Below are 27936 nucleotides of genomic sequence, written 5' to 3'. Positions count from 1 at the left end.
AATATTAAAAGCAGTATGGGGAAAAGGTCAAGTAACACATAAAGGCAAGCCTATTAGAATTACACCAGATTTTTCACCAGAGACTATGAAAGCCAGAAGATCCTGGACAGATGTTATACAGACCTTAAGAGAACAAAAATGGGGGCCCTGGGAGGGGCACAACATCCGGCGGTGTCGCGGGCGGCGGGGCTGGGGCGGCGGGAGGGGCGGCGGGGGCAGACAAAGCAGCTAATGAATGGGCGCGCCCGTCGCGCTGTCCGCAGCCCGCGGGCCCGCGCAGCGCAGCACGGAGCCGGCGCCTCAGGTCTCTGATGGGCCTAGAGTTTGGAGCGAGAACTGGGAAGCAGAGCTCTAGAAGCATGGAGACCATACGTGGCCATGGTCATTGTCTCTTCACCCCATGTCTGCACTTTTTATGTACCTGACTTCAAATACTTTAGTTTCTACTTCGGGTTGACCTACTGAGAGGAGGACATAGGAAATGAAGGACTGTGTGTGCCCTCAAGATGGTGGGGCTCCTGTCTTGGAGAAGAGGAAGAAGTCTATGCTGCACGCATTGGTGTATACAACAAGAAGTATTTGGTTGCAGTACTCCTACAGAACAGCACTCCATGCCCTGTGACAGTGTGCTTGTGTGAGCTTTCCAGTGACATTCATGGTCAGCCATAGTAAACAGCCCAGAAAATGAGATTATGAAAGAGTGAATAAAACCTACTTTAGGGTTCACAAGTGGACATTATAAGCAGTTTTTATTAACATAAGATGTCAGAATGATAAAGCAACCAGGATAATTATGGTTGGTCATGGAGGATAAGCAAGAAACTTGTCCCAAGGGGGGCAGTGATTTTGTTTCTGACAAAGTAAATTTCAAAACAGAGGAGGAAGATGATGATCAAATTCCTTGTCACAGTTTGGAACAAGTGGACTTTAAAAGTGAGTCAGAGGATATGAGACAGACAGACAGTGGCGATGAACAGGCAGACATCAGGGCAGCGAGCTGTGCCTGTCAGCCCTCTGGGAAGTTCTTAGCTGCCGAGAGTGAGGATGACTATGGCTCACTCTTCTCCCAGTATAGTAGCACACTGTACAACGTAGCCATGGAAGCTGTGACCCAGAGCCTTCTTTCCAGTCGACACATAAGCTCCAGGAAGAAGTCTCCAGCCTGGAAGCATTTCTTTATTTCCCCTCGAGATAGCACTAAGGCCATCTGCACATACTGTATGAAAGAGTTCAGTAGAGGCAAGAATGAGAAAGACCTGAGTACAAGTTGCCTCATGAGACATGTGAGGCGGGCACACCCCACCAAGCTCATTCAAGAAAATGGAAGTCTATCGGCAGGGTCCTCCTTTTCCCCTCCCTCTCTGTTGCTTCCACCACAGCCTGCAGATGTGGGAGACCTTAGCACTGTGCTCTCGCCTGTCAGACTTGTCCAGAAAATGGCTCCCAAGATCCCATCCCCTGACCAAATAATGGAAGAGTCTGTGACTGTAGTTTCTTCTGAAGAGGTGTCCTCTGATGTGTCTGTCACTGAAAAGTACAGCAGAGAGGAGGCCTTGGCAGGCTCCTCCCCCAACCTCTCCATGCTCCATTATGACGACACTTCAGAAACCATGGCAGACAGAAACCTTTCTCTTCCCAAAAGCACATCTGGGTCCAGGAGGAGGTCAGCTGTCTGGAAGCACTTCTACTTGTCACCCCTCGATAGCTCCAAGGCTGTCTGTGTCCATTGTATGAATGAGTTCAGTAGAGGGAAAAACGGGAAGGACCTGGGCACAAGCTGCCTCATCAGGCACATGTGGAGAGCACATCGCTCCATTGTACTGCAGGAGAACGGGGGCAACACAGGCATCCCACCATTGTACCCTATGCCCCCAACCCTGCTGCCTGCCCTGCTGCCCCCAGAAGGGGATCTCAACTCCGCATCGTTGTCTCCAGGCAAACAAGTCAAAGAGTCCCCTTCTGCCTCCTCATCCCCAGACAGGCTTCCTGAGGACCTGTCATCACACACTAATCCTGGGGATGTGTCCCGGGAAGATGTGTCCATGTTGTCATCCTCTGATGACTTGGGGGAGGCCTCTGTAGTGTCCTCTCCAGAGAAGCAGCCAGCAGACACGGTAAATCCAAGGTTTGAATCAGGCACTGTCTTTCAGCAAAATAAGAAGGTGATGAGAAGACTGAAGTCGGAAGTCTGGCATCACTTTTCCCTGGCCCCCATGGACAATCTCAAAGCAGTGTGCCGGTACTGTAGCTGCGTTATTAGTCGGGGGAAGAAGGGAGATGTTGGCACCAGTTGTTTGATGCGACACCTGTACAGACGCCACCCTGAGGTGGTTGGGAACCAGAAGGACTTTCTGGGTGCAAGTTTGGCCAACTCTCCATATGCCACTTTGGCTTCTGCAGAAAGCTCCTCCAAATTAACTGACTTGCCAGCAGTGGTCAGAAAAAATCATCAAGGTGTGTTTCCTACTAATAGCAAGAAGACCTCAAAGCTGTGGAATCACTTTTCTATTTGTTCAGCAGACTCAACAAAGGTGGTGTGCCTGCACTGTGGCCGGACCATCAGCAGGGGCAAGAAGCCCACCAACCTGGGCACCAGCTGTCTCCTGAGACATCTGCAGCGGTTCCATGGCCATGTACTCAAGAATGATGTCTCAGAGGCCACTCTGCCCCATTCTCCAGGCATCCGGAGGCCTCTAGGCACAGAGCTCTCAGGGCCTTCCTCTTTCCGTGACTCCACAGAGAAGTTCTATGACTCTCATCCAGTTGCCAAAAAAATCACAAGTCTCATAGCTGAGATGATTGCACTTGACCTTCAGCCATACTCCCTTGTAGACAACGTTGGCTTTAACAGGCTGCTCGAATACTTGAGACCTCAGTACTCTCTACTCTCCCCTTCCTACTTCTCTAGAACAGCTATCCCAGCTATGTATGACAATGTGAAACAAATAATTATGTCACATCTGAAGGAAGCTGAGAGTGGTGTGGTTCATTTCACCTCTGGAATATGGATGAGTAGCCAGACTCGTGAATACCTGACCCTTACAGCTCACTGGGTCACCTTCGCATCCGCTGTCCGACCACATTGTGAGGACCACCATTGCTCAGCACTTTTAGATGTCTCACAGATCGACTGTGACTATAGTGGAAATAGCATTCAGAAGCAGCTGGAGTGTTGGTGGGAAGCCTGGGTGACTTCCATTGGCCTTCAGATTGGCATCACTGTCACTGACAATCCAAGCATAGGGAAGATGCTGAGTGAGGGTGAACACTCAAGTGTGCAGTGCTTCAGTCACACAGTGAATCTGATTGTGAGTGAGGCTATCAAGAGCCAGAGGATGGTGCAGAACTTACTGAGTATTGCCCGGAAGCTGTGTGAGCGGGTCCATCGGTCACCCAGAGCAAGAGAAAAGTTAGCAGAACTGCAGAAAGAGTACGAGCTGCCACGGCACCAGCTGATCCAGGATGTACCGTCTAAGTGGAGCACATCCTTCCACATGCTTGAACGTCTGATTGAGCAGAAGAGGGCAGTTAACGAGGTATCCATTGAGTGTAACTTCAGAGAATTGATCAGCTGTGACCAGTGGGAGGTCATGCAGTCTGTGTGCCATGTGCTGAGACCATTTGATGCTGCAAGCCGAGAGATGAGTGCCCACATGTCTACGCTGAGCCAGGTCATCTCCATGATCCACATCCTCAGCAGAAAAGTGGAGATGCTGTTTGGGGAGACCATGGGCATTGACACCATGCTTAAGTCCCTGAAGGAAGCCATGGCGAGCCGCCTGTCTGCCACCCTCCATGACCCCAGGTACATCTTTGCCACACTGCTGGACCCTCGCTACAAAGCTTCCCTGTTCACAGAGGAGGAGGCAGAGCAGTACAGGCAAGACTTAATCAGGGAGCTAGAAATACTGAATTCTACCTCAGAGGACACTGCCACCTCCAATGGCTGTGACTCAGGGTCCCCACTTAAAGACACTGGCACAGAGGAGAGCCTGTGGTCACTCGCACCAATAAAGAGAGATCAGAGAGAGAAGCTACCTGAAGACATGGTGCTTGCATATTTGGAGGAAGAGGTGCTGGAACACAGCTGTGACCCACTTACCTACTGGAACCTAAAGAGGTCATCGTGGCCTGGGCTGTCTACCTTAGCAGTCCGATTTCTGGGCTGCCCCCCAAGTACAGTCCCCTCAGAAAAGCTGTTCAGCACACCCATGGATGCTGGCAGCTTTGGCCAGCCCAGGCTCATGATGGAGCATTTTGAAAAGCTCATCTTTTTAAAAGTGAATCTTCCTTTAATATGCTTTCAGTATTGAACTCAGAGATGGAGCCACCAGACTGGAAATGTGCTTCAGAGTGCTAGCTATTGTACCAGGGATGACTTGCCTGGCAGGGCCATGTAGGACACCAGACCAGGCATCTGGGGCTACCTGCCAGTTCTCACCATAATATCCACATGTGCCTTACTCCTCCTTCAGGCCAGGTGTCAAGGTGCGTTTTCAGAAGCCCACTAGAAACAAAGTCTTGGCAATTATGAAATAGGATGATCAGGTTTAAAACTATAAAGGTTTTTTGTTTTGTTTTGAGGGGATAGTAATCTGTCTTACTAGAATGAAAGGAAGATGTAAACAATTTTATTATGTAGGGTTTTTATTCAGTTGTGAAAAAACCACAAATCAGGTGCTGTATTTTAATTAAATATTTTAATTGCAACAAAACAGCTTTTGTGGCTGTTAAATGAAACCTGTAAATAGGAGGTGGAGGTTAAGACATCCTGACTGAACAGTTCTTAACCACAGGCTCCAAAAGTGTGTCCTAGAGGGAATATTCTGGAAGCTGTTTACATTACAGAACCAGGCATTTGAAAACAAAACTCAACTTGGGCATACCATGGAGTGTCAATCACATGGCTAATTGGTCATGAGAACGGTCCCATGTCAGGTGTTGCATTCAGGTTTTACACGGTCAGTTAACTCAGAGATATCCCGCTTATCATGAGCCCCTTGAAATTGGATCCAAGTTTTAAAGTCATGCTTGGGACTTCACCAGTGCATGATATGACATGTTTACAACAGATGGCCTGTTGATCCAATCTCCATGCCTCTGATTTACTTTTTGCATCTCTATACAATAAAGCTATCTCATAAGAAGTATGCACTGACCCCTCACAGTTTGATCAGATAGCGCTCAGATTCTACTTTGAAGGGGTAGCTTGTTGACAGGGAAAGCGCTTGTTTATTGCAGTCATGAGAAAAGCCTTAGGCATTTAGATTTTTTTTCCTATGATAGGGAAGCCTCAACCATCATTGGGACATTATAGAATCCCAAGGATAACATGAAGTATCAGCTATCAGACCAGACTCCAAAGTTTTTGCTTATGTCTAAAAAAATTTTTTTTCATTTTCTCATTTCAAATCAGTTAAATATTATGGATGAAACAAATCATTCATTGCCTCTGACCTTTTAGAAAAAAAATGTTCTGTTGAAATACTGTATGTAGGCTCAGTCTGAATTTGCGTGGGCTATGCTTTAGTGTATTTATAAATGACGAACTTGGATTCTGAAATTAAACTTTTTATTTGCGATTTTCTATTGCCGACTGATGATGGCTTTTTATTTTTAGGATAATAAAACAGGAATGCTTTAAAAAAAAAAAAAGAGAACAAAAATGCCAGCCCAGGCTACTATACCAAGCCAAACTTTCAATTACCATAGAGGGAGAAACCAAAGTGTTCCACGACAAAACCAAATTCACACATTATCTTTCCACAAATCCAGCCCTTCAAAGGGATAATAACAGAAAAAAACCAATACAAGGATGGAAACCAGGTCCTAGAAAAAGCAAGAAAGTAAATCTTCAACAAACCTAAAAAAGACAACCACAAGAACAGAATACCAACTTTAACAACAAAAATAATAGGAAGTAACAATTACTTTTCCTAATATCTCTTAATATCAATGGACTCAACTCCCCAATAAAAAGACATAGACTAACAGACTGGCTATACAAACAGGACCCAATATTCTGCTGCTTACAGGAAACCCATCTCAGGGAAAAAGACAGACACTACCTCAGAAAGAAAGGCTGGAAAACAATTTTCCAAGCAAATGGTCTGAAGAAACAAGCTGGAGTAGCCATTCTAATATCTAACAAAATCGACTTCCAAACCAAAGTCATCAAAAAAGACAAGGAGGGGCACTTCATACTTATCAAAGGTAAAATCTTCCAAGAGGAACTCTCAATTCTGAATATCTATGCTCCATATACAAGGGTAGCCACATTCATTAAGGAAACTTTAATAAAGATCAAAGCACACATTGCACCTTACACAATAATAGTAGGAGACTTCAACCCACCATTTTCATCAATGGACAGATCGTGGAAACAGAAACAAAACAGGGACACATTGAAACTAACAGAAGTTATGAAACAAATGGATCTAACACATATCTACAGAACAATTTATCCTAAAACAAAAGGATATACCTTCTTCTCAGGACCTCATGGTACCTTCTCCAAAATGACCGGATAATTGGTCACAAAACAAGCCTCAACACATACAAAAACATTGAAATTGTCCCATGCATCCTATCAGATCACCATGTACTAAGGCTGATCTTCAATAACAACATAAATAATAGAAAGCCAACTGAAACTGAACAACACTCTTCTCAATAATACCTTGGTCAAGGCAGGAATAAAGAAAGAAATTAAGGACTTTTTAGAGTTTAATGAAAATGAAGTCAAAACATACCAAAATTATGGGACACAATGAAAGCATTTCTAAGAGGAAAACTCATAGCTCTGAGTGCCTCCAAAAAGAAACTAGAGAGAGCACACACTAGCAGCTTGACAACACACCTAAAAGCTCTAGAACAAAAGGAAGCAAATTCACCCAAGAGGAGTAGACAGCAGGAATTAATCAAACTCAAGGGCCAAATCAACCAAGTGGAAACAAGAAGAACTATTCAAATAATCAACCAAACGAGGAGTTTGTTCTTTGAGAAAATCAACAAGATAGATAAACCCTTAGCCAGACTCACTAGAGGGCACAGGGAAAGCATTCTAATTAACAAAATCAGAAATGAAAAAGGAGACATAACAACAGATCCTGAAGACATCCAAAACACCATCAGATCCTTCTACCAAAGGCTATACTCAACAAAACTGGAGAACCTGGATGAAATGGAGAAGTTCCTAGACAGATACCAGGTACCAAAGTTGAACCAAGATCAGGTTAATGATCTAAACAGCCCTATATCCCCCAAAGAAATAGAAGCAGTCATTAATAGTCTCCCAACCAAAAAAAGCCCAGGACCAGATAGGTTTAGTGCAGAGTTCTATCAGACCTTCAAAGAAGATCTAATCCCAGTTCTTCACAAACTATTCCACAAAATAGAAACAGAAGGTACTCTACCCAACTCATTCTATGAAGCCACAATTACTCTGATACCTAAACCACAAAAAGACCCAACAAAGATAGAAAACTTCAGACCAATATCCCTTATGAATATTGATGCAAAAATCCTCAATAAAGTTCTTGCTAACCGAATCCAAGAACACATCAAAACAATCATCCATCCTGACCAAGTAGGTTTCATCCCAGGGATGCAGGGATGGTTCAATATACGGAAATCCATCAACGTAATCCAGTATATAAACAAACTCAAAGACAAAAACCACATGGTCATCTCGTTAGATGCGGAAAAAGCATTTGACAAGATCCAACACCCATTCATGATAAAAGTCTTGGAAAGATCAAGAATTCAAGGCCCATACCTAAACATGATAAAAGCAATCTACAGCAAACCAGTAGCCAACATCAAAGTAAATGGTGAGAAGCTTGAAGCAATCCCTCTAAAATCAGGGACTAGACAAGGCTGTCCACTTTCTCCATACCTATTCAACATAGTACTTGAAGTCCTAGCCAGAGCAATACGACAACAAAAGGAGATCAAAGGGATACAAATTGGAAAAGATGAAGTCAAAATATCACTTTTTGCAGATGATATGATAGTATATATAAGTGACCCTAAAAATTCCACCAGAGAACTCCTAAACCTGATAAACAGCTTCGGTGAAGTAGCTGGATATAAAATTAACTCAAACAAATCAATGGCCTTTCTCTACACAAAGAATAAACAGGCTGAGAAAGAAATTAGGGAAACAACACCCTTCTCAATAGTCACAAATAATATAAAATATCTTGGCGTGACTCTAACTAAGGAAGTGAAAGATCTGTATAATAAAAACTTCAAGTCTCTGAAGAAAGAAATTATAGAAGATCTCAGAAGATGGAAAGATCTCCCATGCTCATGGATTGGCAGGATCAACATTGTAAAAATGGCTATCTTGCCAAAAGCAATCTACAGATTCAATGCAATCCCCATCAAAATTCCAACTCAATTCTTCAACGAATTGGAAAGTGCAATCTTCAAATTCATCTGGAATAACAAAAAACCTAGGATAGCAAAAACTCTTCTCAAGGATAAAAGAACCTCTGGTGGAATCACCATGCCGGACCTAAAGCTTTACTACAGAGCAATTGTGATAAAAACTGCGTGGTACTGGTATAGTGACAGACAAATAGACCAATGGAAGAGAATTGAAGACCCAGAAAAGAACCCGCACACCTATGGTCACTTGATCTTCGACAAGGGAGCTAAAACTATCTGGTGGAAAAAAAGACAGCATTTTCAACAAATGCTGTTGGCACAACTGGCGGTTATCATGCAGAAGAATGTGAATTGATCCATTCCTATCTCCTTCTACTAAGGTCAAATCTAAGTGGATTAATGAACTCCACATAGAACCAGAGACACTGAAATTTATAGGGGAGAAAGTAGGGAAAAGCCTCGAAGATATGGGTACAGGGGAAAAATTCCTAAATAGAACAGCAATGGCTTGTGCTGCAAGATCGAGAATCTACAAATGGGACCTCATAAAATTGCAAAGCTTCTGTAAGGCAAAAACCACTGTCAATAAGACAAAAAGGCCACCTACAGATTGGGAAAGGATCTTTACCTATCCTAAATCAGATAGGGGACTAATATCCAATATATATATAAAGAAATCAAGAAGCTGGACTCCAGAAAATCAAATAACCCCATTAAAAAATGGGGCTCAGAGCTAAACAAAGAATTCACACCTGAGGAATACTGAATGGCTGAGAAGCACCTGAAAAAAATGTTCAGCATCCTTAATCATCAGGGAAATGCAAATCAAAACAACCCTGAGATTCCACCTCACACCAGTCAGAATGGCTAAGATCAAAAATTCAGGTGACAGCAGATGCTGGCGAGGATGTGGAGAAAGAGGAACACTCCTCCATTGTTGGTGGGATTGCAAGCTTGTACAACCACTCTGGAAATCACTCTGGCAGTTCCTCAAAAAATTGGACACAGTACTACCGGAGGATCCAGCAATACCTCTCCTGGGCATATATCCAGAAGATGTTTCAACTGGTAAGAAGGACACATGCTCCACTATGTTCATAGCAGCCTTATTTATAATAGCCAGAAGCTGGAAAGAACCCAGATGCCCCTCAACAGAGGAATAGATACAGAAAATGTGGTCCTTTTACACAATGGAGTACTACTCAGCTATTAAAAAGAATGAGTTTATGAAATTCCTAGGCAAATGGATGGACCTGGAGGGCATCATCCTGAGTGAAATAACCCAATCACAAAAGAACTCACATGATATGTACTCACTGATAAGTGGATATTAGCCCAGAAACTTAGAATACCCAAGATATAAGATACAATTTGCGAAACAGATGAAGCATGGGAAGAATAAAGACCAAGGTGTGGATACTTTGCCCCTTCTTGGAATTGGGAGCAAGTCACCCATGGAAGGAACTACAGAGACAGAGTTTGGAGCTGCGAGGAAAGGATGGACCATCTAGAGACTGCCACACCCGGGGATCCACCCCATAATCAGCCTCCAAATGCTGACACCATTGCATACACTAGCAAGAATTTGCTGAAAAGACCCTGATATAGCTGTCTCTTGTGAGACTATGCCTGGGCCTAGCAAACACAGAAGTGGATGCTCACAGTCAGCTATTGGATGGATCGCAGGGCCCCCAATGGAAGAGCTGGTGGAAGTACCCAGGGAGCTGGGGGGATCTGCAATGCTATAGTTGGAACAACAATATGAACTAACCAGTACCCCCCCACCCCCCGAGCTCGTGTCTCTGGCTGCATATGTATCAGAAGATGGCCTGGTTGGCCATCAGCGGAAAGAGAGGGCCCATTGGTCGTGCAGACCTTATATGCCTCAGTACAGGGGAATGCCAGGGCCAAGAGGTGGGAGTGGGTAGGTGGGGGAGTGGGTGTGGGAGGGTGTGGGGGACTTTTGGGATAGCATTGGAAATGTAAATGAAATAAATACCTAATAATAATAATAATAATAATAATAAAAGAAAAAGAAAAAAAAGAAAGAAAGAAACTCTGAGCTTGGCAGTGGTGCCACACGCCTAAAAAAAAAAGTAAAAATAAAAATAAGTAAAAGCCCAATTTATGTTACCCATGTATTCACTGGAGCAAGGCCAAACTCTCATAAGTCTTCTCCTTATGTAGAGCTGAGTCTGCCTTCTCCCTTACTCTGTCCAGAAGCCATCAACTGTGAAGAGTCACACTTCATCATCCCCATAATACTTCTTAAGAGTTTTCTTTGGTGGCTTCCTATTTCAGTTGTTACTTTGAGGGAGGTTTGGAGGGATATAGGTTCACACAGCAGCCTTTCATGCCCCTCCCTCTCAACTGTGCATCCACAGTCATCTGTATCACAACAAAATCAGCCTCCTTGCTTTTCATAGTTAGAGAACATGGATCACAGGTCTCCAAATGGTTTCTGGTGACAGCTCAGACCACAAACAGGGCTCCCCCAACTGCAGTGGGACCACAGGCCCTTGGAGGTAGCCTGGACCATAGATATCAACATGGTTTCAGGTGGTAGTTCAGGCCACTCAGATCACTATGGACCCAGCAGCAGCAAAGCCCAAAGATTTCAACATGGCTTCAGGTGGCAGCACAGACCATGGAGATCACATAGTCCTTGGTGACAACACAGTCCATAGACATCAATACAGACCCCAGTTGCTGTAGAACCATGAACCAGACATGACCCCCAGCTGCAGCAAAGGCCCAGACATCACCAAGGCCTCAGGTGGAAGCCTAGGCTCTTCAGATCAGTATGGCCCCAGGTGGAAGCACGGCCTAAGGACATCAACATGGCTTCAGGCTGCAGCACAGACCACAGACATCCACAGATCCTCAGCGGTAACATGGGCCATAAACATCAAAATGGCCCTCAGTGAGGGACAAGCATGGCCTGGTGTGCTTGCTCGATGGCAGCTTGGTGAGGGAACAGCCTCACAGTTTGAGGTGGTGGCTAGGTGAGTTGTTTTCAATACCCAGGCAAATTATTTCTGCATGTAGAACAGAATGGACAGGCTGGGACCAAGCAATTCTCTATGGCTAAGGGTTATTGCCAAATACAATCTGATTCATCCTCATGACCTGAGGCTATTATTCAGTACATTTCAACTCTGGAATGGTAGAAAGCAAGGAGTCATAGTTTAGGGGAAGCTTCGTCTTCCTGGAAGAGGTGACAGTCTCTACAATGGAAGAGGCATGTTAGGGTTTCTTCCAGATTGGATGGGGGGGCGGGGTTTAGGCCATGAAGAATTCAGTAACCCTCTGGATGGTGAAAGTGTGTAGTCTTTGTTGGAATGGAAAACAGCTTTTGGAAAGACATGGAATAAAGAGTAAAGCTAATACAATTGTGATGTTTGGGCCCTGCCAAGGGGAAGGATTCATGGTCCCCACGTAGTCAAATGTCCTTCCAGAAAGCATTGTCTGTCCTTTTTCTGTTTCTAAGTTTTTTCTAATAATTATTTAGCATTTTCTCATACTATGCCAGATTGGTTCACCTGAAAATAGCATTCTTTCCCTAGAAAGGCACAGATGCCTCTTTTTCAGCAGTCATTGCACCCAGTCCTCTGAGGTCTTGGAGAGATACTGCAGTCAGAGAATATGTTTGATTTAGTAGGGTGAGTATACTTTATTATACCAAGGTCATGTCTCCCTTAACCTGATTGCATTCTACCTGTTGGAGGCCTATTGGTGTTGTGCCAGTGGCTGTTGTAGGGTGAAGGCCACTGGGGAGAGTTTACATGGAACCATTTCCTTGGGTATATGGGGAAGTTCAATAATTAAAACATTTAAAAGACAGGGAGAAATGTGAGTATCAGGATAATAAGGAGGAAAGGAGTGACTAGGGGAGACGCCACAGTGGAAATGAACTAAAAGGAAAAGGCTTGTGATTAAGTTTTCCCTGGCTCCCCTGTCTTTTGACCCTATCTCAAACAAGTTAGGATTTATTGGTGTAGAAGCAGCATCTTTCATGGAGGAGTGGGTATATCTTAGCTGTAGTCAGATCTAGTCATTGAGTAGTGCAACAGCCAAAGAATCCAACTGGTCCTGAAGGATGTTGTGATGAGTACTCTTGATTGTCATCTTGACTACATCTGGAATGAATTACAATCCTGGAATGGAGGGCACAACTGTGAGAGGTTTTTTTTTGGGGTGGGGGGTTGGGGAGGGCAAGGGCTTGGTTTGAAATGAGTGAATCCACTTCTAAGTTGGAACTAGAGTCAGGAAGACACAAGCCTTTAATTCAGATCTTGAGGCAGACCCATTTTAAGATGGCCACACCTGCTGGAAGTCTATATAAGGATGGACATAGGAAGAAGGAAGCTTTTGCTCTTTGCCTTCTTGCTCTTGCCTTGCTAGCATGTCTATTTCTTCGCTGGCATGGGAGTCTACTTCTTTGGGATTCCAAGTCTACTGAAGACCAATGGAGACATCTAGACTTGTGGACTGAGCGACTTTTGGATTCTTAGACTTTCAGTTCATAGCCAGCATTGTTGGATTTGTTAGATTATAGCCTGTAAGTGATTCTAATAAATTCCTTTTATCTATCTATCTATCTATCTATCTATCTATCTATCTATCTATCTATCTATCTATCCTATTCTATTCTATATGTTTTGTTACTCTAGAGAACACCGACTAAAAAAGTTGTTAAGCTGACTGTATTAGTCAGGGTTCTCTAGAGTCACAGAACTTATAGATAGTCTCTATATAATAAAGGAATTTATTGATGACTTACAGTCTGCAGCCCGATTCCCAACAATGGTTCACTAGTAGCTGTGAATGGATCTAGCAGTTACTCAGTCTCACACAGCAAGCAGGCGAAGGAGCAAGAGCAAGACTCCCTTCTTCCAATGTCCTTATATTGTCTCCAGCAAAAGGTGTAGCCCAGATTAAAGGTGTGTTCCACCACACCCTTAATCCCAGATAAAAGGTGTAGCCCAGATTAAAGGTGTGTTCCACCACACCTTTAATCCCAGATGACCTTGATCTCAGAGATTTAATCTTCTGGAACCCATAGCCACTATGCCTCAAGATCTCAATACCAAGATCCAGATCAGAATCTTCTATTTCCAAGCCTCCAGATAAGGGTCACTGGTGAGCCTTCCAATTCTGGATTGTAGTTCATTCCAAATATAGTCAAGTTGACAACCAGGAATGGCCACTACACTGACTTAGAAACTCTAAGATTTTTGCAAGCTGGTGAGACAGAGAGGTTAATTGCTGTAGACAAGGGTTTAGTCCAGCTGTTTTCATGCAAAGTCCAGAAAGACTACTCAGAGTGGCAAAAAGAGGGATGATTTGGACGGTGTTGGATCTCTCCTTCAGCAGTTACCTGAACTGCTTTTAGGGGATTGGGACACAGACATTTCTTCCAGCTGACAAAGGGGAGCAATATAGAAAGGACAGCAATTAGAGTGCTTCAGAATAGGTCCATCTAGGGGAACACAATAAAACATAACAGATGGCAAAAATCTGGAGCAGAAGTCAGGAATCAATAACTGTACAATTTGTGTGAGACATTAAGAAATAAAATGACATGTTTTGTTTAGTAAGGTTAAATACACTTGTACACCTGGGTAGACTTACCATGCAAAACTCTATAGGAAGTTGAGGTAACTGTAATTATCTGTTCATTACATCAAACTCCTGCATAAAGAACAAGCACCCAAAAGTTTTGTAAAAGCAGTCCATGGTGCCACAGGACTCCATACCCAAATAGCACCTGGACAAGCCTATGAGCACAGGAATCCATGCCCAAATGGTACCAGGAGAGAGCTGGTCTCCCAGGAGTGCTGATACAACTGTGAGCACAGGTAAAACCACCACTTCTCTTCAAATTCCTGGGCCAAGAGGGACCCTCTCAGAGCCATCACCACAGAAGAACCAAAGAACAGCTGGGGACAGGATCCTGCTGGTTTCTGTCTGCCCCCAAGAGCTGACCCTGTTCCATAGCTCTCCATACATAAATTCCTTCCAGAGAAAACTGGTCTCCCAGGAGTACTGACACACAGGCTTGCAAGAGAGAAAAGCCACAGTCAGAGACAGAAAGATGAGCTAACACCAGAGATAACAAGAGGGCAAAAGGCAAAGGCAAGAACATAAGCAACAGAAATCAAGGCTACTTGGCATCATCAGAACCCAGTTCTCCCACCACAGTGAGCCCTGGTTGCCCCAACACACCAGAAAAGCAAGACTCTGATTTAAAATCACATCTCATGATGATGATAGATGACTTTAAGAAGGACATAAATACTCCCTTAGAGAAATACAAGAGAGCACAGGTAAACAGGTAGAAGCCATTAAACAGGAAACAAACAAACAAACAAACAAAAAACACTTAAAGAATTACAGGAAAACACAACCAAATAGGTGAAGGAACTGAACAAAACCATCCAGGATCTAAAAATGGAAATAGAAACAATAAAGAAATCACAAAGGGAGACAACCCTGGAGATAGAAAACCTAGGAAACAGATCAGGAGTCATAGATGCAAGTATCATCAACAGAATACAAGAGATAGAAGAGGGAAAATCAGGTGCAGAAGACAACATAGAAAACATTGACACAACAGTCAAAGAAAATGCAAAATTCAAAAAGCTACTGAAAGACTCCAAAACTCCCAAAGGGAGGCACTTACTCAAGCCTCGGGTCAGCCGCGCACCCAAGAAGACACTGAGACCGGTACTTAAGATGTATAGAGAGTAAGATTTAATACAGCAACGACAAGAAAGCAAACAAAAAGCACATATACCAGATATCTGGGGTCGGATCTCATGCAGCCTGCAAGGTGCAGAGGAGATTCGGCAATTAGCTCAAACTTTTCACAAGCTTTTATAGGAAATAGCCAGGTAAAAAGTACAAGTTTTACGTCACCAAGGTGTTCTGCCAAGGGGCTTTACATAACCAAGGGGTCGTGTCCTATATTTTGGCAATGTACTCGATCTATTGGAACATTCTGGGACAGTACCAGGAGGCCCCTATCTCAAAAATGTTCTTGGCATAGTCTTCAGTTGGGAGGGGTAGGACTAGGTTTTTTCCAGGAGACCCCTTATCTAAAAAATGTTCCTGGAGCAGTTTCCAATTGGGAGGGGGTACCTTGGGGTAAAAAGTTCAGGAGTGCTCCGGGAACTATCTCTGGATGGGAGGGGTAAGAGAACTCTGAGCTGAAGAGTTCATGGAGAGTTCAGGTGTCCAGTAATTTCACTCTTTCATTAACTCTTTCATTCCCCCCTTCTTTTAGGGACAAGCTCTAATCTTAGAGCTGGGTACCGGCTTCCTGAAGGACCCGATATTGTTGCCTTAATACCATAACTTGCACTGTATTTATTCTTTCTCTGACAAAAGCCACTAACTTATTAAGAATGCAGGGGCCGAGAGTGAGCAAAAGCATAAGTATAATTAAGGGTCCTGCTATGGAGGAGAGGAGAGTGGTAAGCCAAGGGGACTTATTAAACCAGCTTTCGAACCATCCTTGTTGGCTTTCTCTCTCTCTTTTACGCATATCTAGGCGTTCTCTAAGTCTGGCCATAGAGTCTTTGATTACTCCTGAATGATCAACATAAAAACAACATTCTTCTTTTAGGGCAGCACAAAGTCCTCCTTCTTTAAGGAACAATAAGTCTAATCCCCTCCTATTTTGCAGCACTACTTCAGACAGGGAAGTTAAAGATTCTTCTAATTTAGTTATAGACTGTTCTATAGTTCTAATATCAATGTCCATAGCTGTACGTAATTCTTCATAGTATTGGGGGGTCTGAATTAAGGCAGCGGTCCCTGTACCTACTCCCGCTGCTACTCCCAATCCCAAAAGTACTGCCAGGGTTAAGGTAATGGGCTCTCTTCTCCAACGGACCCGATGATCAAACTTATTTAAAAAGGAGTTATCATCATGATACAGGAGTCTAGGAATAAGCTGAACTAAAATGCAGAAGTCTTTGGAACTATTAAAAACAGATAGAGATACACAAGGAGTGAGACCGGTATTGCAAGCCCATACTGTGTCTATGGGAGGCACCAGATACTGACCACTTTTGCTAGGCTGGATGTTCTGGGTCTGATTACAAAGGTGCCGTTTATCCTGAGGTGCCTGGCCTAAACAGAGTCCACTTCCTGAAACTGCTTCCAGAGTCAGCTTTTTGTTTTTTCCCCAAAGGCATTGAGAATGATCTGAAGTAGTATTATAAGTCCTGATCTGAGCAATTCCTTCATAATAAGGGGGCCTAGAGTCATAGCATAACCAACATGATTGAGTCATATTAGGATTAGTCCTATTCAACACTAAAAAAGCTCCTTGAACTAGACTGACCAGACGGCTTTTTGTATCTAGGGGCGGTGGGGAAACTAAGGTCGATAGGGAAGGTCTCACTGTTAGCCTGATTGTAAAAATGAACCCAGGGTCTCTCGGTGGACTGGATACACGCCAACCCCACTTATTTCCTTTAAGCCAACTTAAACGATTTTGTTTTCCTTTTTCAGTGAATTTTATAAGTAGGGGGTTGCAGTATTTACCTTTGCATGGTCCTGGGGGGCTGTTTTCAGTAGCACACCCATAAGCTCCTATGGCGGCCTCATCTGGATGGAGGTCGCCATAGTTTGGATATTTATGGGGATCTCTTTCTCCTTGATATGGCTTATCATAACCACTACCTCGTTTTACCGTGATTAGATCCCAGTCAGAGGAAGGCTTCCAGTAGGCATCCCCTGTCGTTTCACATGTCCATTTGCCACAGAAGTAATCTGATGCCCCCCCACATTTTTGTTGAAGCTCTTTGTTTTGACCCTGACCAGGGCAAACATAAAACTGTGCAGCTCTAAGATTAGCCCGGTAGAACTGCCCTGAACACCCATACATGTTCCCTATTCCACCTGAAACACACCGCTGTTCAGGGGGTGGGTTACTAAGATCAGTATGGTCAGGGAGGTCCCAATTGGGAGATCCTGCTACTAACTTACAAATGTCAGGTGTGAGATCAGGCCACCAAGTCCAAGGGGGATGTGCTGCAGTGATTGCCCATACAATGTTTCCCTCCCCATTAAGCACTTCCCATGACTGTTGAATCGGGGCAAGAGGGTTGTCGTTCCCTAGGCTTAGGGTGGCCCCCACGACACAAACGAAGTTTAAGAGGATTGTCAGTAGTTGCCACCGTCCAGTTGTCTTCATGGTTGCCTCTACCCTGGCTAGGAGCCTTCTTGACGTGGGAGGCGTGGAGTTGTTAACAGTATCAGATATGGTCCTTTCCACCGAGGCTCAAGAGTGCCGGTGCGATGTCATCTGACAAGGACCGAACTGCTGTAGTCTCAGGTGCATGAGCTTCTTTGATCTGGTCCCAGATCTGTGTTCTGACAACCTCCAAGGCCTTTAAATGGGTAAACAGAGCAGAGGGTGAGAAAGAGTCAACACAGGGATCCAATATCCTGCTAGACTCAGTCAAAGAAGTAAAACGTCCAGGTGTGTTTCGGACTCTGAGAAGCACAAAGGGAAGGAGGGTCACCCAGTCTTTACCGCCAGTCTCAATAACTAATTTAGTTAGGGTCTGGGCATGACGCAGGTGCACGTAGATCAGATCTCTGGCTGGAACTGGTGAGATGTCCTTGGGATATCCAGCTCGTTCACTGTAACCAGTTGTGACCAGACTTTTTTCTGTATCACCTGCAAGCCCTTTTAACTTAGCATACAGAGCATTATTAACAACATAGGTTTAAACACATCATTTGAGACTATGATGGGCATAGGAGTTTCATAAAGGATCTTAAACAGAGTAAAACTGAATCAAGAGATAGGACATAGGGAAGGAACACCAAGTCCATGCCAGTCTCCACGATTAATTTTGTCAAGGTCCGTCTTAGAGTTTTAAACTAATTTTTATCTATCCTGAGCTCTGAGGTCTATACACACAATGTAATTTTTATTTGACCTCTAAATGCTTGGCCACACCCTGACTTACCTGGGCAACTATTGCTTTTGGCACTCTGAACCTTGGAAAAAATTTTCTTTAATAGTCTTCTTGATGACTATGTGAGCAGTATCATTTATCCATATTGAGAACGTCTTTTTCTGCAGATGTCAACAGCTTTCTTTGTCTGCATATTGTTCCATACAGTGGCAAAAGCATACCCGCTGTCAGTGTCATTTATAAAGCTTGTATCAAAACCACAAGTTCAGCTTTTTGGGCTGAAGTCTCTTTAGGGAGGCTGCTGGCCTAGATCACCTGCTTTTTGTCCACTGCTGCACTGCTGTCCCCGCCTTCCGCTTACCTTTAACCATGAGGCTACTGCCATCCGTGTAGGGTAAAAGGCTTAGTCAGATCTGGCAAAGCCAGAGCGGGGGCTGCAAGCAAGGCTGCCTTTATGCTGTCAAAGGCTTTTTGGTGTTCCTCAGTCCAGGTGAATGGGACTTTTTCTTTAGTCCAGAATCTGCAAAAGCCCACCGTTCCCAGAAACTCACGTGGCGCGGGGTGGTGGGGGTTGGGATCAGCATCACAGCCTTTTCCTTGGCTTCGGTGAGCCACCGCTTTCCGTCGTCGGCACCTCGGTACGACATAGCTGAGCTTTCTTAGCCGATACCCGATATCCCAACTCACCCAGTTCATTCAGGAGCTTCTAGGAGGGCCAGAATTTTTTCTTTGTCTTTGATGTCTCTGCCTTCAGCCAACCGCAGGGCTTGGGTTAGCGCCAGGAGTTCAGCCTTCTGAGCCAAAGTTCCTTCGATGAGTAGGTGAAGACTCAGCAGGTTAGCAGGGGAAGCAAAAGTCACTTGCTCTGTCAAAAAAAGCTCTAATAATGTGTCCATCAGCCAGGGAAACAATTGAATCATGTGTCCCTGACCAGAAGCCACTATATGCAGACAAGCAGGCCATCCCTCAGTCACCAGGTCTAATTTTTCAAGTGCCACTGGTCTTTTAGGGTCCCAATTTCTGAGTAAGAACCTCTTTGGCAATACTTTTGTTCTCAGTCACATTTAGGAGTCCCAAAGTTGGGGACAACATTAGGGCAGTCTCAATAGCATCCAAGGCCATCCAAGGTTGTTCTTTATTTCTTATACGAAGGGCTGTTCATCTTTTTAATTCAGCAAAACCTGGAATCCACAGTCTGCAAAGGCCTGCAGTGTCCAGGAACCTTTTAAACTTGCTTTGCATTGGTTAGTGGAGGAATATGAAAACACAGTCTCTTTTAAGGACTCAGCTTCTGTGTTAGCACCCCTTCTGCTATCTCTTTACTTTCAGCCACAAACAGGTGAAGGGTTTTGTCTTGAGGGGGGGCTCTTCTTCTTTTTGTTAGGACAGTAAACACTTTGATCTTTAGCCAAAGGCTTGCTTTTGTTGCCAGGTACTAAGTTTTCTAGTCTCCCTGACTTTTGTGACCAGCATTTCATTTCTCTTATCTTTTTTGAAAATTTTCTGGCTCCTTATTTCTTACAGATCATCTCTAAGTGCTAGTATTATTAGCAAGTGTCACTTTGCTAGGTTCTAGTCTTTGTCATTTATTTTTCTTTGCTCCTATTTCTTAACTACAATGGAGATCTCATATAATGTCTCTCTCTCTATCTATATATATCTCTTTCTTGTCTTTGCTTACTTTGAATGTTATCTAATTATTACATCTATATTCTGTCACTTAACTTTTTTCATAGTTTACCTCTTTTTACTGTTAACCTATTTCTTTTGAGTCTGCTGAAGCTTTGCTCTCAATTCTTCTTTGCAGACCTCTATCTTTCTCTTAACTTTTGTAACTTTTCATAACCTAGGTCAGATTGATGGGACATTTTCTAGTCCCACAGACATGAGACCCTCAACAGAGCCTGGCAGTCAGGTGCTCCTTACCTTGTATGTCTCCCTCACCGGAGCTTAGAACAAACTCACACAGCTCAGGGCAGTGCCTGAGAAGAGAAAACACATGGGGCAGAGAAGGGAGTGCAGTTTTCACAGCAGACCACTGATATTTCAAAATGAACACAATTTTTTCTGTTTACAAGAGACAGGATACAGGGGGCAGGAGAATGAGCCTTTCTCCCACCCAAGAGGCAGGCAAAGGCTGAAAACAAACCCTTTGATGCGAAGAGCCCAGAGCGGAGTCTCCGCTGCGCGCCGGAATGCGGTGTAAACTCCTGGGAGTGGCAAACAAACGCTGGCAGGCAGGCAGAGGCAGCAATTTAACTATTTAACTACCTGATAGACGCCCTGTGCTCTCTGCACTGTCTTTGGGGAGGGAGCACGCAGTTAGGCAGGCACAAGGGAGTGCGGGTAGACTCTGGGGGGGGCCAAAGGAGGGACGGCGGCTGTAGTCGGCCCCTCCCCAGCTGTGGCAGGCTTCACGGCCACTCCGGGACCGGCAGGCGGCCGCACTCACCACCAGCATAACTGCGCCGCCAAAGCCGGCTCTGCATCTAGGTTCTCTTTTGAACAGCCTGGGGCTCCCCAGCCGAGTGCGGACCGTGCGCCGCGTTTGTCCGCCGGTGGCAGCTGGCCCCGCAGCAAGGCTGGCCGGCGCTGCCCGCCCGCCGCGAGCCGCCGGCACTGCCTCGCCGAGAGCGCGGCGGGCAAGACCGGCCTGATGGTTCTTTTTTCTCTTTTTTTTTTCCTTTTTTAAAACCATTGCTGACAAATTCTGTCCTGACGTCAGTCCAAGTCTACAGTCGACAAAGGGTTAACACACACACACACACACACACACAGTCTTTCATGTGGCCACAAACAAGCACACTCGTTCACGCCTGGACTTACACAACCAGCCAAACACTTTTTTGACGGGGTCGGATTTCACATTGACTCTTTTTCCTGACAGGGGTGGGATTCTACATCCACTCCCGTTCTGGCAGAGAGAACACTCTCTCTCTTTCACTCTGCCAGGCAACAGCCAGGTCTTTTTGACTGTTCTGTACCCTGGGCACTCCTTCCAGGGTCTCCCTTGGAACATCTCTTTTGGGGTGCGGACCGTGAGGCCATAGACAGTCGTCCTCTCACAGCCACTGTCAGAATAAACCCACAATCTCAGAATACACAAATGCAGCAGTTCCACACCTACACACCCAGCAGACTGTCCCATTTCTAGAATAATAGCAGACACGAGAGCAGACACGAGACTCAGACAAAAAGAAACCAAAAACAGCGGCGACTTCCCGTCGCCCACAGGCACAGATTCAGATGGCCTTTCCAAGGCCGGCCGGCTTAGACCTTCCACCTAAGTGATGGTCTCTCGGCCTTCAGAGGGGTCCGCCAAGCGTCCTTGACCCTCCCCTTGTCTTCCTGGGGCGTCCCCCAGGGCGATCGGACGGTGGGCACCAGACACGTCTGTCCTACCCACCCCGTGCTCTCTATTGAGACCTGCTTGGTCTCCAGTCAGATGGCCTCTCCCAGGCCCACAGTCCCGGAGCACGGTCTCTGGTGCTCGTACTGAGCACAGAGCGTCACGCAAACCCAAAACAGCGATCGCACCAGATACAGATTCAGATGGCCTCTCCCAGGCCCACAGTAAACAGAACACAGACACTAGACCAAAGCAGAACAGTAAATCCTACTTCTGAGCGGGTCCAGGACTTCTGGGTAAACGCGCTGATTCCCGGCCAATGCACCAAATGAAAGACTCCAAAACTCCCAAAGGGAGGCACTTACTCAAGCCTCGGGTCAGCCGCGCACCCAAGAAGACACTGAGACCGGTACTTAAGATGTATAGAGAGTAAGATTTAATACAGCAACGACAAGAAAGCAAACAAAAAGCACATATACCAGATATCTGGGGTCGGATCTCATGCAGCCTGCAAGGTGCAGAGGAGATTCGGCAATTAGCTCAAACTTTTCACAAGCTTTTATAGGAAATAGCCAGGTAAAAAGTACAAGTTTTACGTCACCAAGGTGTTCTGCCAAGGGGCTTTACATAACCAAGGGGTCGTGTCCTATATTTTGGCAATGTACTCGATCTATTGGAACATTCTGGGACAGTACCAGGAGGCCCCTATCTCAAAAATGTTCTTGGCATAGTCTTCAGTTGGGAGGGGTAGGACTAGGTTTTTTCCAGGAGACCCCTTATCTAAAAAATGTTCCTGGAGCAGTTTCCAATTGGGAGGGGGTACCTTGGGGTAAAAAGTTCAGGAGTGCTCCGGGAACTATCTCTGGATGGGAGGGGTAAGAGAACTCTGAGCTGAAGAGTTCATGGAGAGTTCAGGTGTCCAGTAATTTCACTCTTTCATTAACTCTTTCACTACTAACCCAAAATTATGTCCAGGAAATCCAGGGCACAATGAGAAGACAAAACCTAAGGATAATAGGTATAGAAGAGAGTGAAAATTTCCAACTTAAGGGACAGTAAATATCTTCAACAAAATTATAGAAGAAAACTTCCCTAACCTAAAGAAAGAGATGCCCATGAACATACAAGAAGCCTACAGAACTCCAAATAGAATGGACCAGAAAAGAAATTCCTCCTGTCACATAATATACAAAATACCAAATGCACAAAGCAAAGAAAGAATATTAAAAGCACTAAGGGAAAAAGGTCAAGTAACATGTAAAGGCAGATCTATCAGAATTACACCAGACTTCTCACCAGAGACTATAAAAGCTAGAAGATCCTACACAGATGTTATTCAGGCCCTAAGAGAACATAAATGCCAGCCCAGGATACTATTCCCAGCAAAACTCTTAATTACCATAAATGGAGAAACTAAGATCTTGCATGACCAAACCAAATTTAAACAATATCTTTCCACAAATCCAGCCCTAAAAAGGATAATACTCCAACACAAGGAGGGAAACTACACCCTAGAAAAAGCAAGAAAGTAATCTTCTTTCAACAAACCCAAAAGAGCCACACAAACATAAAAATAACATAAAAAAATAACAGGAAGCAACAAAGAATATTCCTTAATATCTCTAAACATCAATGGACTCAATTCCCCAGTAAAAAGACATAGACTAACAGACTGGGTACGTAAACAGGACCAAACATTTTGCTGCATACAGAAAACACACCTCAGTGTCAAAAACAAACAGTACCTCAGAGTAAAGGGTGGGAAAACAATTTTTCCAAGCAAATGATCCCAAGAAACAAGCTGGAGTAGCCATTCAAATATCAGATAATATCAACTTTCAACCAAAAGTCATCAAAAAAGATAAGAAAGGACAGTTCATACTCATCAAAGGAAAAATCTATCAAGAAGAACTCTCAGTTCTGAACATTTAGGCTCCAAATGCAAGGGCATCCACATTCATAAAAGAAACTTTACTGAAGCTCAAGCACACATTGCACCTCACACAATAATAGTGGGAGATTTCAACACCTCACTCTCAGTAATGGACAGATCATGGAAACAGAAATTAAACAGAGATACCGTGAAACTAGCAGAAGTTATGGACCAAATGGACTTAACAGATAGCTATAGAAAATTACATCCTAAAACAAACAAACAAACAAAATACCTACTTCTCAGCACCTCATAGTGCCTTCTCCAAAACTGACCATACAATTGGTCACAAAACAAGCCTCAACAGATACAAGAAGATTGAAATAATCCCATGCATCCTATCAGACCACACGGACTAAAGCTGGTCTTAAATACCAACAAAAACAATGGAAAGCCCACATACACATGGAAGCTGAACAATGCCCTACTCAGTGATAACTTGGTCAAGGAAGAAATAAAGAAAGAAATTAAGGACGTCTTAGAATCTAATGAAAATGAAGGCACAACATACCCAAACTTATGGGACACGATGAAAGTAGTGCTAAGAGGAAAACCCATAGCTCTGAGTGTCCACAAAGAAATTGAAGAGAGCATACACTAGAATCTTAACAGCACACCTGAAAGCTCTAAAACAAAAAGAAGCAAATACACCCAAGAGGAATAGACGGCAGGAAATAATCAAATTCAGGGCTGAAATCAACCAAGTAGAAACAAAAGGAAGTATAAAAAGAATCAACAAGATCTTGGGTCCCGTATCCCTCAGAGACTAGTCTGCGCAGGTGAGAGTGCGGACTACAGAAGCTACACAGCTTCTGAGACAGGCAGAAGCAACACAGCTTCTGGGACAGACCCCGTTTCGGACTCCAGACATCCAGACACCTTCCCCGCCAGAGGAGAGGTGTCTGCCCGGGAAGGCTCTGCCAGAGCAGGTGAGGGAGTCATCTTGGGTCCCAGATCCCTCAGAGACAAGTCTGCACAGTTGAGAGTGCAGACAACAGAAGCGACACAGCTTCTGGGACAGGCCCTGATTTGGGCCTTCATCTTCAGCCAGGAGGCAGGTTCGAACACCAGATATCTGTGCACCTTCCCTGCAAGAGGAGAACTTGCCTTTAGAGAGTACTCTGACCACTGAAATTCAGGAGAGAGCTAGACTCCCAGGTCTGCTGACAGAGGGTAACAGAATCACAGGAGGAACAAGCTCCAGCCAGAGACAACTATAACAACTAACGCCAGAGATTACCAGATGGCGAAAGGCAAACGTAAGAATCTTACTAACAGAAACTAAGACCACTCACCATCATCAGAACCCAGCACTCCAACCTCAGCAGGTCCTGGATACCCCAACGCACCCAAAAAGCAAGACTCAGATTTAAAATCATATCTCATGATGCTGGTAGAGGACATCAAGAAGTACTGTAATAACTCACTTAAAGAAATACAGGAGAACTCAGCTAAAGAGGTAGAAGTCCTTAAAGAAATACAGGAAAACAAAACCAAACAGGTGATGGAATTGAACGAAACCATCCAACACCTAAAAAGGGAAGTAGAAACAATAAAGAAAACCAAAAGTAAGACAACGCTGGAGATAGAAACCCTAGGAAAGAAATCTGGAACCATAGATGTCAGCATCAGCAACAGAATACAAGAGATGGAAGAGAGAATCTCAGGTGCAGAAGAATCCAGAGAGAAAATGGGCACAACAATCAAAGAAAATGCAAAATGCAAAACGATTCTAACTCAAAACATCCAGAAAATCCAGGACACAATGAGAAGACCAAACCTTCAGATAATAGGAGTAGATGAGAATCAAGATTTTCAACTTAAAGGGCCAGCAAATATCTTCAACAAAATTATAGAAGAAAATTTCCCTAACCTAAAGAAAGAGATGCCCATGAACATACAAGAAGCCTACAGAACTTCAAATAAACTGGACCAGAAAAGAAATTCCTCCTGACACATAATAATCAGAACAACAAATGCACGAAATAAAGATAGAATATTAAAAGCAGTAAGGGAAAAAGGTCAATTAACATATAAAGGCAGGCCTATTAGAATTACACCAGACTTCTCACCAGAGACTATGAAAGCCAGAAGATCCTGGACAGATGTTATGCAGTCCCTAAGAAAACACAAATGCCAGCCCAGGCTACTATACCCAGCAAAACTCTCAATTACCATAGATGGAGAAAACAAAGTATTCCATGATAAAACCAAATTCACACAATATCTTTCCACCAATCCAGCCCTTCAAAGGATGATAAAGGGAAAACACCAACACAAGGATGGAAACTACACCCTAGAAAAAGAAAGAAAGTAATCCTTCAACAAACCTAAAAGAAGAGAGCCGCAAGAACAGAATCCCAACTTTAACAACAAAAGTAACAGGAAGCAACAATTACTTTTCTTTAATTTCTCTTAACATCAATGGACTCAATTCACCAATAAAAAGACATAGACTAATAGACTGGCTACACAAACAGAACCCAATATTTTGCTGCTTACAGGAAACCCACTTCAGAGAAAAGGACAGACACTACCTCAGAGTGAAAGGCTGGAAAACAATTTTTCTAGCAAATAGTCCAAAGAAACAAGCTGGAGTAGCCATTCTAATATCGAATAAAATCAACTTCCAACCCAAAGTCATCAAAAAAGACAAGGAGGGGCACTTCATACTCATCAAAGGTAAAATCTACCAAGAGGAACTCTCAATTCTGAATATCTATGCTCCAAATGCAAGGGCAGCCACATTCATTAAGAAACTTTAGTAAAGCTCAAAGCACACATTGCACCTCACACAATAATAGTGGGAGACTTCAACACCCCCACTCTCACCAATGGACAGATCCTAGAAACAGAAACTAAACAGAGACACACTGAAACTAACAGAAGTTATGAAGCAAATGGATTTAATTGGTATCTACAGAACATTTTATCCTAAAACAAAAGCATATACCTTCTTCTCAGCACCACATGGTCCCTCCTCCAAAATTGATCATATAATTGGTCACAAAACAGGCCTCAACTGATACAAAAATATGGAAATTATCCCATACATCCTATCTGATTACCACATACTAAGGCTGATCTTCAATAACAGCATAAATAATAGAAAGCCAACATTCATGTGGAAACTGAACAACACTCTACTCAATGATTCCTTGGTCAAGGATGAAATAAAGAAAGAAATTAAAGACTTTTTAGAGTTTAATGAAAATGAAGCCACAACATACCCAAATTTATGGGAAACAATTATGGCAGTCCTAAGAGGAAAACTCATAGCCCTGAGTGCCTCCAAAAAGAAACTAGAGAGAGCATACACTAGCAGCCTGACAGCACACTAGAAGCTCTAGAACTAAAGGAAGCAAATTCATCCAAGAGGAGTAGACTGCAGGAAATAATCAAACTCAGGTCTGAAATCAACCAAGTGGAAACAAAAAGAACTATTCAAAGAATCAACCATACCAGGAGCTGGTTCTTTGAGAAAATCAACAAGATAGATAAACTAGTTAGTCAGACTAACTAGAGGGCACAGGCACAGTATCCTAATTAACAAAATCAAAAATGAAAAAGGAGACATAACAACAGAATCTGAGGAAATCCAAAGCATCATTAGATCCTACTACAAAAGACTATACTCATCAAAACTAGAAAACCTAGATGAAATGAATTACTTCCTAGACAGATACCAGGTACCAAAGTTAAATCCAGATCAGATTAAAGATCTAAACAACCCAATATCCCTAGAGTGGCTAGTGTTTTAGCTGTAGGATATCTCCAGCTAAAGTGTATTTGGAGTGTGGGAAGCAACCAAAGCACCAAGATGGGCAGAGGCAGAGGACCTGTCCTTTTATTTCCCAGATCTCTTGAGCATTAAATTAATGAAGGGCACATGGATCTATATTTTGATCCACTCAATGGTCTCAGGCTCAGAGCTGACACCAGTATTAGTTGCAGTGGAATGAGACCTGCTTCCCAGCCAACAAGGGTGGGGCTGTCTCTCCTCATGCATTTCCCAGCTATAGGCAGCTTCCTGCTTTCTGCATCCTTTGGCTTGTGAGTATTCATCGATCCTGCTCTTCACAATTGTCTTTCTGTGGCTTCACTCACCCAGGGTCTAAGCCAAGCCAACTTGAGGCTTCTTCACTTTTGGATGTTACCTCATCTCAGCCACCACCCCCACCCTGAATTAGCTCAGTTTTGAAAAATACATTCTTCCTCAAATTAGCTCCTGGCTGCTGCTCTCCAATTCATATAGCATGACAAAATTGTATTTCTTTCCACCAGTCACCCATCCACCACAAAAAGCCACTCTTAACAAA

General features: G+C 43.9%; 1 protein-coding gene across 1 annotated transcript; it reads left to right on the top strand.

The window, feature by feature from the left end:
• The first annotated feature begins 219 nt into the window (after positions 1-219).
• Positions 220-4313, top strand: LOC147004497 (zinc finger BED domain-containing protein 4-like). Its single transcript, XM_085837948.1, has one exon. The coding sequence runs from the start codon at positions 804-806 to the stop codon at positions 4311-4313; it is 3510 nt and encodes a 1169-aa protein (XP_085694074.1). The 5' UTR covers positions 220-803.
• Positions 4314-27936: the final 23623 nt, after the last annotated feature.

This window comes from Mus caroli, unplaced genomic scaffold (genome assembly GCF_978045245.1).
Source record: "Mus caroli unplaced genomic scaffold, Mus_caroli_1 scaffold_5, whole genome shotgun sequence".
Classification (NCBI taxonomy): Eukaryota; Metazoa; Chordata; class Mammalia; order Rodentia; family Muridae; genus Mus; species Mus caroli.
This window is presented reverse-complemented; position numbering and strand designations above follow the sequence as displayed.